Genomic DNA, 12,097 nt, shown 5'->3' with positions numbered 1-12,097 from the left:
ATTACCGGAGAGAACAGTCGGCGGGGAAGTAGATTAGGTTCTTTGATGGTTGGGAAATAAGGAGGGAGACTCCCTGTGGTTTTTTACGAGTCCTGATTGGTGCGTCTATGGAAACAGCTCGAAATTATAATTCCAAATTATTGGTAAAAAGAACTTCTCTTGAAATACTTGAGAAGAGATCAGAATTCCTAACCGCTCTCCTCTTCCAAAAGTACCCTTTATCTATTTTTCCTGGCAAGATATTATAAATAAAATACCTAAATGTATGTATAAAGAATAAAAGTTAAAAGAAAATCGTTGGAGTCGTTATCGACATTCATAAAAAAGTTGAAAAAATCAATTGATTAAATTGATACTTCCGGTTGACCGATTTGTACCAAACTTTAATTGTTGTTAAATTCAGCATCTGTTTCAAGTATCTAATTTAAATTTCTGAATTATTTGTTTTTGAATTACAGTCGACCCAGAAACATACTAACTTTTCTACTCAAGGAAACTCGAAACGGATCTTTCCAAAGAAAAATCAAAATTGAAAGTCTGACGAGGTGATGTTGGCCGCAGAACAATCTTCAATAGTTCAGTTAGGTTTCGAGCGAGTTGTCAGAGGAACCAAGAGATTAGATTTAGAGATTAGAGATTTAAACTCCATCACCTAATCCAGTACCCTAAAACTCTACATGTACGAGTACATTAAAGAGGGATGACTTAATAAAGTGAACTGTAACTTAAATATCTATTTTTGATATTTTTAAATACTTTTGAACAAAGGCAAAGTATCAGTAATTTCTTCAATGAGCTAATGTGAAAGAGTGCGTAGGATGATTTGCTGAAATACGCCTATTGCTGTATGTTGAAATGGTGACGAGCCATTAATTAAAGAAAGGATACATTAACTACTGAAAATGTTGCGAGTCCACTTTCCCTGAAGTGATAAGAGATTTCATATCACAATTATATATTCTCATTACGTACATAGAATTGTGAATGACAACCAAAATAAACAAAAAAAAAATTTAATTTATACAGAATTTACAGAAGAAAAATAATACCGTTCTTTAATGGGATTTCACAGGTGTTATGTACAAAATTATTTAAAGCTTTTCTGGGTTGCAAATATTGAAGTAATTAAAATTGTCCTCAATAAGGACTTCAAAAAACTAGGTACCATGTAAGAAAAAGTGAAAAAGAAGACTTGAAGTAAACAGTAAGAATGAAGATAATTTTATTTTTGGAAAAAAGATGGCCATTTGGTCACAACTCTTTAATCTTGTGTACATTTATTTCATTATTCTTTGCGAGGTAAGATTTAACATTAATTACAAATGGAAGTAAAAAAATAGAAAAACGTTTAGAAATAATGTTTGGCGTTGATATTTGGCAGAAGTTATATTAGTAAATACGCCAAATAAATAGAAATTATGGATTATCTTATAACTTTATTTTGCTATTTGCAACTCCATGTATTCAATACACCACAAATGGAGCACGCTGCAAGTTTCAACGAATTAGAGGTTAACTTTTTATTTCTTCATTTCTGAAACTAATTTAGCAGAATTTTCTTTTAAACTCGCTATTTTTTTTATTCAAAATTATGAAACAGAAAAGTTATCCTTGTTTACGCTAATAGTTAAGTAAACAATGGAGTCTACAAAAAATAACCGTTCATTTTCAAGCATGAAACATACACAACACAACAGCGCCATCTTTGCTGATTTGTCAAATTATATACATATCGACGGCCTAAATCGTGTAGTAGAAATTTTTCATCGATTTACTTTTTTAAGTGCAATTTTAATTTAAAGTATCTTAAATTACCATACTGTTCTAAAAAAATAACTCTGCAGTATAATTATTTAATATTCTGATATCCTTTATAGCCTTATTTTTTAAGATTATTTGGCTATTAAGTCAATGATTTTTGAATTTTTTTATTTATTATGAAGTATTTTTTTGTTATTGATGATTAAAAATTTGAATTGTTTTTTTACTATTTCAGAATGAATATTTGTTCCTCAATTATTCTTTAAACAGTGTTCAAATAGCTATGATTTCAAACAGTCCGTGAGTCTGACATCTTTAATAGCCGCCATGCCATTGCCATTATTCTCATCGAGTAGAGTCGATTTCCTATTTTTCCCTATCATGTATTATCGTTTATTTGGTGTGATCCTAATCATGCGATACTTTCAATCGATTTAAAGTATGTTTCTATGAATTGCCGGTGCAATAAGAATATTGTCTTTTAATTATTGAATTTGTTTAAAGTATTAAATTCTACAATGTTTTTTCTAGGAGTATTTTGGCTTGGCTTGTGTACGAGTTGCATTATAAGTGAGCCATTACAATGGATTCGAAAGTTAAACAAGTTTACGTGCATAAAGGTATTACTTCTATAACTCTATTAAATACTGTTTCTTTTTTCATCAATTTTCTTTCTTAATTTATCATTATGTATTGTATTTTATCTGTATGAAATGTGTTAACTGAATTGCGAGAAGCATGCTACCGAACACTAAGTTTATGTATCAAACTTAACATCTTAAAAACTTGCTTTTAATAGAACAAATATAATTTGAAATCAATTCGATTGCAAATTAGTTCGCGTTTGTTATTAAGATGTTTATAAGTATAAGGGAGTTTCTGGTGTGTCATAACAAGTTATAAAATAATCGATAAAATTTATCACGTATATTTTGACGTTATTTTGGCATTTAATAAGATATATCATTAAATTTGAGCATCCTAACTAGTTAAATTATGAATTGCGTTTTTATTGGAAGTAAATTCTACAAATTTGTTGTGGCACTTTGTTGGACAACTAAGTTTTATTTTTAACTCATACTTTCTTTTTTTCTTCTATTTTTCCCCCAAAAATATATCAAAATCACTATTTCCTATTTCATAACCAATAAAAGATTAAAATTCTCACATCCTATCAAGTCCATTAAGTAGGAATAATTTTTTGGTTAAAAAAAAATACAACAGGAAGAACTTTACACAGAAGTTTCGTTGAATCGTTTGAAGGAAATGCAACGTGTACAATGAAATTCAAAATTTAAGAAATTAATTCATATAGAAAAAATTCATGGAAAGAAGCTGTTTGAGATTTTGTTTATTACTTCGATCCTCAAATTTTAAACAAAATTTTGACTCATTTCTCTTGAAACTATTAATGAAATATTTTGTTTGAATTCCCCCATAAAGGCAATTTCTCATTTCTTGACATTTCTGCGTTTATCCTAGCCTAATAACTCAGCACTTAATACTAACCTTTATCAGAGCCAGCTGAGATAGTTGATGTTTACAATTAGTTGGTACAACAGCCAAACATGTTGATTTTCTCTCAACACAGTTAAGTCACCGTACCCCTCACTATGTAAGCAAACCTGTGGGCAGTCGATTTAGCTTTAATTAAGCCATCCCTTTTTAAGCTGTACTAAATTTTTGAAATTACTTTATTTAAATAAAGTTATTTAATAAAGTAAATAATTGGTTGACTTAACGTCCAGTTGTTAAATTTATGTTTGAAAGAACAAATATTATTCTTTAATTTACTTAAATTTGCCTATAATTGCTGTTTTCTAAAAGAATTTACTCCCAATAAACATTTATGCTCGAAAAAACCTTTAAAATCCACTATTTCTAGTAATCCATATAAATTCTCACTACTTTTCAAACTTCAACAGTAAATTATTTGTCAACGGTTCATAAATGAGTATTTTCTGATACTTTTTAGTGTCAATACTAAAAAGATCCTTTAAAGTCAATACCAAAATCTGCTCGATGGTATTAATCCCCATTTATTTTCTTCTTTTTGTACCACAGTCCTAAAAAAAGTTAAATGTGTTGATCGCCATTATGGGTCGTAGTCTAGTTAGATCTTCAGAGATAATAGCATCCTTGTGAGTTTGCTTCGCACAATCCACTAGAGGGTTTCCAGAATTAGTTGAGGTTGTGTAACTATTTGCGAGTTACGATATCTAAAACAAACTAGCCCATCACATTCATTCACACTTCTTGCATCATTAATACCTATTAACATTAGGCCTATTTGGGCTTTGATAGAGAAGAGCTCTTTACTCGTGGAATTTTAAAAAATAATAAAATTGTTGGAACATTAAGAGTCAACAATTACTTTCCCATAAGGTAATAGAATTAGTTCATTTTTTATCCTTTATTAATTAATCAAAATATTAACGGAAACTGTATCGTTTTTGTATTCAAGGATCATCATCATCGTGGGTAATTCTTTCTGATGTGTGCCAGATAAACTATCGGCATATCTATGAGGGTTACACTCATTTTAAGAGTACTTAAGGGGACGTTAAGAAGACATTTGTTTAAAGTATGAATTCTTGGATATATTTAATAACATCCACTTAGTGAATCATAATAGTTGTGAGGGTCAATAATTGCCTTTATAATTGTTTATATAATTTTTATTTATTTTTCTTGTGTCAATGATTTGAGTTTCCATGCAAAGTTCTTTTCTTATTAAAGTTCTACAGATGTATAAGCACCGAATACCCACAAAAGTCTATTGATCTTCCCGGTCTAATCCCGGACATCTCTTAGGTACAAATCTCTCTAACATTATTTTTTCTGTCTGAAATAAACTAAATTTACGTAGCTTAACGGTAACATTGACTTAATTAGTGGCACACCTTTAATTCCAACTGCCTCATTATTCTTGTTCACAGAATTACCCTGCCTATCTGGCATATGACTGCCACAATCATGCCTATTTAGATAACTACCAAAATTCTCAATTGCATTCTGAGTTCCTCTTATTTTTTTACGAAATAATTTGTTATTCTCTTGTTAACTGACAAAAAAAGTCGGGAGAAAATGTGAAACATCTCAAAGAAAGACACTATAATTTTTTGTAAACGTCCTCATAAATCTTGAACTGCATCTGCCAACTTCGGTTGCTTCTTTTTTTCTCTCTTTTAAGAGATGGTAAAAAAAAAATCAAAAACAAAATTAAGTTATTTATTGGCACACTAAACGAACTCTGTGGCTGAACTGAAAGAACACGGCCCGGATGCCGTCAATGCACTATTGAAAGCACAGGTGCCAATGAACTAATATACCAACTGTCTTTAATTTAAAAAAAATGCTCTCCCTCTATTTTAATTACAAGCGAATTTTTCAGTTTATTGGTTTATCATATTTGGTATCATTTGGCACTTTACATGTCAACATGTTTTTAAGTGTACCTTTTCAGTTATCTAAAACATAATTCATGTTTTTAAGCACCAACCACACTCAAGGTGGAACCAAGTGATTACACTCCAATGTTGGAACACAGTAGTTCTGGGACCATTTTACATTACAAACGCCTTGTTGTTCCTTCCAATATGAGGTAAGACTTTTTCTTATTTTCATTAGTATAATTTATTTATTAGTTAATACAGATCTATTTCTTTTTAAAGGTCAATCTATTGGAAGTGTTATGGATTTCCTGCAAATGATGAAAACGAGATATTAACGAGGACTAAGATTGTGTGCCTTTTGTGCAAGGCAACTATGACTTACAATCGTAATACAACTAACTTAAGAATGCATTTACAAAATAAACACAAAAATGAACTGGCTGCTTTAGAAATGGTGCAGTCTACAACTCCAACACAGAATAGAAAGGGTGAAATTGATAGACGATTAACTAAAAAAGCTAGAAAATCATCTTCCGCTAGAGATTCTGTTGTTCAAGTCTTCCCCATAAATAGTCCACAACAAGCTGCGCAGGTTAGTAGTCGATTGTTAATTCTGTGTTAACCTAGTCAAATGAAAAAGTGAGTAATTTTTAATTGCATATAGTTACTTATGTGAAGCATTTTGTACGACTGATTTTTTAAATTTTTTAATCTGTTAAGCTGCTTAAAAAAAAAGTTTTATTTTTCAAATGCGAAAGTACTGTAGATCGTTAGTTTAGAGGGTACTTCGAACATTTGAAAAACAAAATCAGTTTTTATCTACCAAAGAAGTACTTGATTATTTTTTATCTTTTCTTATAATTTTTTGAGCCTATTCGACCCTCCAGAGATATTTATTCTCATACAAAGAAAGAGGTTAAACTATTTTTTTTTCTGTACCCCATATTGTCCTTAATTTTTTAATTTTTCATGTTTCAAAACAATTAAAGGTAAATGTGTAGCAATACACACACATCTCTTTTGTATTTCTATTTTTCTTAGTTAAAGAAAAGACTTGAAAAGAAAAAAAAGTTTTTTAAATAATGATTAAAGACCTAGACACAGTCGCGGACACACGAGTGATAAAGGAGAAATCTTCAAAACGTCGAAAAGTTTTTGAAATAACTTTTTGATGTAAATAAACGTTAAATTTGTTTCGATTAAAAGTGGTTGGATGGTAAAGCCAAGAAAATTAGGTAAAGTAAATTATAGTTTCTTTTAAACTGCTGATGGCATCTGCATAAATTTATACCAAAAATTAATTTATTGTATAGCCATATAAAGAACGAGTTTTTCCTGAAACTATTTTTTTTTTATAAACTAGCAGTTGTCCAAACATATATTGTTAGAATTTGCGTCTCACAATATAGGATTGCCATAATATTGACAGTAATTAGGTAGTTTTAGGGTTTAGCTTTGCGGTTAGCGTATTGGATTCCCACGCGGAGTGTTGTCTGTAGCGAGGGAACACTGCCCGGAGGCGGGCAATGCACTGAAAAAAGCTCCGGGCGCCAATAACCTTAGATATTGACGCGCCTTAAATCATTAAAAAAAGAGGTAGTTTTGCCTGTCTTCAGATTTTTCTTCCGAGGAGCACTCCAGGTATGCCCCTGTAAAAGGTTTTGGGCTCCAGTGGCCTCAGAAGTCGGTGTGATTTAAATCATAATTTAAAAAATAATCATTTAGACGGATCAATTTTAGGGACGTTTATCGTTTTAAATATGAATGTCAATAAATTAGTGATGGATAAAAAACGTTATAGAAGAAGAAACCTACATTATGATTATTCTAATGATTCAAAATCAAATAAAAAATTAACTTTAGTTCTTCGGAGTTTAAAAATTTCATTCAATTGATTTATTTTATCAGATCAGCCATTGCGAACCAGAGTATATTGCAGAAGTTGATGACATAAACCCACTCAGTGTTATTGTTAAAGAAGCTACTTCGAATCAGGTAAATGTGTACCATATAAATAATTTTATTAGATAAGATTTTAGCTTGCATCACATTAATTGAAATTTAAAATTAAGCTCATTGTTAGGATTTGGTTCTATGACCAAATAAAATGGCTTAAGTTGACCGATTCAAATATTTTGTCTGTAGTTAACGATATCTTGTAAAACCAGATCTTCTTTAAATGAATAAATTGACGTATTTTATTTAGTCTTTTATTTCATGGTCGAATCCAAGTTGTACGCTAAACTAAAATTTGATGTAAAGCCCGCCTGAAAAAATGGCAATTACTTTACTGTAGCTCCCGGTAAAACTTATTTAATCTTTCCTCTAGGCTAGTGAATTCTATGAATAGAAACTTATTTGACACTTGTGGCAAAAATAAGAAAATAAAACATTTTTTGTCTAACTGGATTTGACTTTCAAACCTCCATTACATTTATTTTTCAGCCAATTTTCTTTTATTTCTTAGGAGTAAAATGTTAGTTATCTTCTTTATTTTTATAAATGAGATTTGCTCACATAAGTGCCATATTTTATTTAGTCGAAATTTCATTAACAACTAACTATTAACTATTCAATATCGCATGAATATTAATTTTGAATTAAATTAAATCACATCGTAGTCCTAGCCACCAAACTCTGCAACCTAAAGAGTGTAATTGTGTCAATCGTTTTTTGTCTGATAGGAGAAACCTTTCCTTTCTAGGGTGTAGGGTTTTCTCACCATTAGATTTTGTGTGTTCAACTCTTCTGGTCTTCAGGTGCTAAAATTCACAAACTAGCGCTAACAGTTTCTCTCCTTATGTATCAGTCTTTACTAACTGCATACTCTTAGGAATGTTTTTTAAACCTATCAAACCTTATAATAAATCGAGATGAGCACTCAACCAGATCCAGGTTGAGTACTCCTGTTAGGTACCGCATCGTAGAAATGTGCCTTAATCAATACAGGCTAGGGAGATAACTTTTTTGTCGCACGCTTGGCCATAAGTGTGTTTGGTAATATAGTTGCCTTTTTTTAATATAATTTATCTGTGAATGCCGGTCGAAAAATTAATTTTTATTTATAATTTCTTTCTAGGCTTATACTCTAGTGGATGGAAAAGCTATTGCAGATGCTATTGCAGAATTTGTTATACTCGACATGCAGAATCCCGAAATTGTTGAGGGAAGAGGTAATCCTTTTACACCTTTTCCTACTTTGCATTTTCCCAATATTGAATATTAGTTTGAAATTTATAATTTCTTTTCTCATATTTCTTTAGGCTTTCAAAGATTAATCGGAACTTTAAAGTCACCTTGTGAAATTCCATCAAAAAGTCATTTAACCGAAGAATTAATACCAAAGATTTATGAAGTAGTTAAAGATCAACTTTTTATGGAAATTTCTTCACTTTCTTCCCCAGTATCTCTTAGTATTGAAGACTGGATATCATCTAGTGGTGATCTATATTCTACAGTTTCAATTCATTTCATTTCTGTAAGTATTAATTTTATAATTACTAATATTGTATACGGAATCATTAAGGGTATAGTCAGCGGTTTGTAACGATGTGCTACCAACGTTTTGCATAAACATTTATCTGTAAGCCATGCGATGAAATTTCTAAATATTATTAACCATATTTATTTAAGATATTTTGATTTTAATGTATTTTATAACGAAAGTTCCTGTCAAACCATAATCATGTGCTTAAAATATCTTTAATAATAATACCTATTTTTCTTACTGCTCACCGTCTGTGACCAGAGAACACTGCTCGTAGGTCGGCATTGACCTCAAATGTTGACCAACAATTGTTGGAGCCTGACAATGTGTTACAAATACATAATTTCACATGAATTCTACACTGTTCATTTCTTGATTCGTTCTTATATTTTTCTAGAGTAAGGAAATAGAACTGCAGAGTCGAGTCCTGTCTACGATCTACTGTTCAGAAGTGGACGTATTACATTGGGGTGCTCAGTTTGATGTAATACTGGAAGAATTTCATATTAAACTCGAGAAAGTTACTGCAGTTGTGGTGGCTTCTGACAGAGCCGATGTTTATGACTCCTTAGTAGCTAAAGGACTTACAATATTGCCTTGTTTCAGTTTTGCCATGCAGGTAAATCGTATTTTATGCATTATTATTTTACAGACAACTATATATATATATATATATATATATATATATATATATATATATATATATATATATATATATATATATATATATATATATATATATATATATATATATATATATATATATATATATATATATATATATATATATATATATATATATATATATATATATATATATATATATATATATATTTAACAAATTACATCATCTTGACTGAAGGGCTCTCTGTTCTGGTAGGGTCTATAGAAAAAAGGGCAGGTACTTCTTTATTTACTTTCCCTCACTATAGGTTAAGAAAGTGCTGCGATTGTGTCAACTTTTCTCCGGTTTTGAGGTTCTCTGATTCCGAAAAAGTGGTTTCTCGTAATTGGTCCTAGTTGGTTTATTATGTAAGAAACTTTTCATTGTTCTCTGAATCATCAATGCTCCTTAAGTAATCCCGGCATACAGAAATACAACTTTTAGTTAAAGAAGATGGAAGTTAAAAGTAACATACAAACATTAGGAAGATACACAGTCTTGCTCATTAAATAACTGGTTAAACATAGAAACATGCCATACACTGTGTTACTCAAGTGATGGACAGTGTACCTAAAATTATCGCAGACCCCGCATGGCTGAAAGGGTAATGGAGGGGAGATCCTCCTTAAAGAAGTCAGCAGTCTTTCTTTAGTCCCAATCCACCATTCCTTAATGGTAAATCTTCGCACGACGTACACTTTGAGATGTTATAAATTAAAATAAAATCTTAAATTGACACCTAACAGTGTCTTATTAGTATCGAATTTTTATTTTCTATTAGGTGTTCAGTTCAATTTGGGCATTTAAATCAGGGGAAAAAAATAAATTTATTTCTTTTAATAATTACATAAAGTTAACCCTACCTTAACTGTTTGTGCAAATTAATAATATTTTAGTTTAAGTAATTAGGTTTATTAATATTTAGTACTGAATCGTTTCCAGACTTGTTGAGTCGTAAATTTCTGTTTTCTTATTTTGATTAGAGGAAATTGTTCAATTTGATCATTTTGTATAATCAACTATATTTTTTATAATTGTGAGATAGCAGAAATTATTTCTTTCATTTGAAAATTATTTAATTACTTTATTTCTTTTCTCGCCAAGCTTTCAACCAACGAATTTGATCATCCTCAAGGCTGTGGAACATATTTTTTTACAGAGACAAGTAACATTGATTTAAAGAACAGTTTAATCACCAGAAAAGCTATTAATCATCTTAAAATCAATGTACATTATAAATGTTTCGGTAAAAAATACGTTCCATAGCCCTGAAGTCCCTTGGTCGAAAAATTGGCATAAAAGAAATAAAAAAATCCTGATTTAATTGGCAATAATCTCTCTTCGCATATAAATTACAGTGCATTTCTCTTTAGTTGCGAAATAAACATTTGTAAATAATTTAATAATTTTTGTTGTTTTACTTTTATCTAGTCAGCCTGTATGGGTCTAGTTTTTGAAAAAGAAGAGGTACAAGAAGTATTGAGAAAATGTCGAGCCTTAATCGCTCATATTGCAAGAAATACCACAGCGACTGCAGAGCTAAGGCTACAGGATAATTTATTACAGGTACACAATATTTCAAAATATTTTTTAAAATAAAAACAAGGTTTTCCATTTGTATTCACTTTCCTTCATTTTTCATGAATCATTTCATTGTTATATTTTAGAATGATTTAAAAATGAAAGTCGTTATTTATTTCTCTTAACTATTGCAAATGCTCAAAGTGGTTGTTTGTGTTCTCTAATAGTATTGTATATATTGCCAACAGTATAGACTCTCGAACTCATCTCTTGCGGGTATCTTATTGGAGTTTAAAACAAAAGTAAAGTAATTTGCATTAGAACTTGATAAAATTGCAAATTCGTTTATAAAGTTCAATGTTCTCGTAGATTCGCAAGATTTCCGAAAAGTAGGAGTAGACTAGGCGGAAATCTGAAGTGCTTAAAAAAAAGATTAGGGGTCAGATAGTGTGACAACAGACAGACATTTTATGAGTAAAAGTCAAATAGTTTCTGTACACAAACCTGATTATTGAATCCGAAACAGAAAATCCGTTCACTAAAGAGGGACTTCCAGTGATTATAGTCTGGTCAGTTAGTGAGACCAAATCGAAACATCAAATGTAAGCGATTTTCCATTTTTGAGATATTTTGAAGAATCCCATGCAACACCCACACCCACAAAAACACTTTTTCTGAATTAGGAGACTTCGAAACAGATATTTTTGGTGAAATCTTAATTTCGATAGGTTGGCATATTTGCAGAGACTTACTTTCTTAATAAGAGAAAAAGAAAGTGTTTGTCTTCCCCCGAAGTTATTTGTTGAAAAAAGCAAATTAAGATAAAAATCGGTAAATTTAAAGTTTACATTTAAAGATGAGGATTGTCATAGAATAAAATAATGTGTTTCATACTTCGTGGATTGCAGCTTGAAGACAGTCCTTTAGTGGCCGATACATGTGGTGGTTGGATGTCCACGCTGACCATGTTGGAGCAGATACAAGCTCGGCGAACTGTTCTACCTTCAGTCATAGATTGCCTTAGCTCAACAATATGTCCAACCACTTCATTAGAAATGACGGCCGAAGAATGGAGATTATTAGATGATGTTGTAGCAGTTTTATCACCTTTTAAGGTAATGGCTTAAGTTGCACGATTCAAATATTTTGTCTGTAGTTAACGATATCTTGTAAAACCAGATCTTCTTTAAATGAATAAATTGACGTATTTTATTTAGTCTTCCCCCAAAGTTATTTGTTTGAACACCAAAACTTTACCAACCTTTGGTG

General features: G+C 30.7%; 1 protein-coding gene across 4 annotated transcripts in view; it reads left to right on the top strand.

The window, feature by feature from the left end:
• Positions 1-12,097, top strand: part of Dref (DNA replication-related element factor) — a 35,521-nt gene that overhangs the window by 20,159 nt on the left and 3,265 nt on the right. Inside the window, exons 1-11 of one of the 4 annotated variants that reach the window (XM_074141697.1) lie at positions 1,071-1,299; positions 1,997-2,200; positions 2,293-2,381; positions 5,257-5,365; positions 5,436-5,748; positions 7,065-7,151; positions 8,236-8,329; positions 8,420-8,634; positions 9,041-9,262; positions 10,739-10,873; positions 11,737-11,943. In XM_074141697.1, the coding sequence (XP_073997798.1) occupies positions 2,345-2,381; positions 5,257-5,365; positions 5,436-5,748; positions 7,065-7,151; positions 8,236-8,329; positions 8,420-8,634; positions 9,041-9,262; positions 10,739-10,873; positions 11,737-11,943 (1,419 nt within the window). In that variant the 5' untranslated portion in view covers positions 1,071-1,299; positions 1,997-2,200; positions 2,293-2,344. Of the gene's footprint in view, positions 1-1,069; positions 1,300-1,996; positions 2,201-2,292; positions 2,382-4,241; positions 4,346-5,256; positions 5,366-5,435; positions 5,749-7,064; positions 7,152-8,235; positions 8,330-8,419; positions 8,635-9,040; positions 9,263-10,738; positions 10,874-11,736; positions 11,944-12,097 lie in introns of those variants that run through there. The other 3 variants (XM_074141699.1, XM_074141698.1, XM_074141700.1) reach the window with 3 other exon arrangements.

Source organism: Rhodnius prolixus, unplaced genomic scaffold (assembly GCF_049639745.1).
Source record: "Rhodnius prolixus isolate KJV_2025 unplaced genomic scaffold, Rpr scaffold_6, whole genome shotgun sequence".
In the NCBI taxonomy this organism is placed as follows: Eukaryota; Metazoa; Arthropoda; class Insecta; order Hemiptera; family Reduviidae; genus Rhodnius; species Rhodnius prolixus.
Note: the sequence above shows the minus strand (reverse complement) of the source record. Positions and strands in the feature narration are given on the sequence as shown.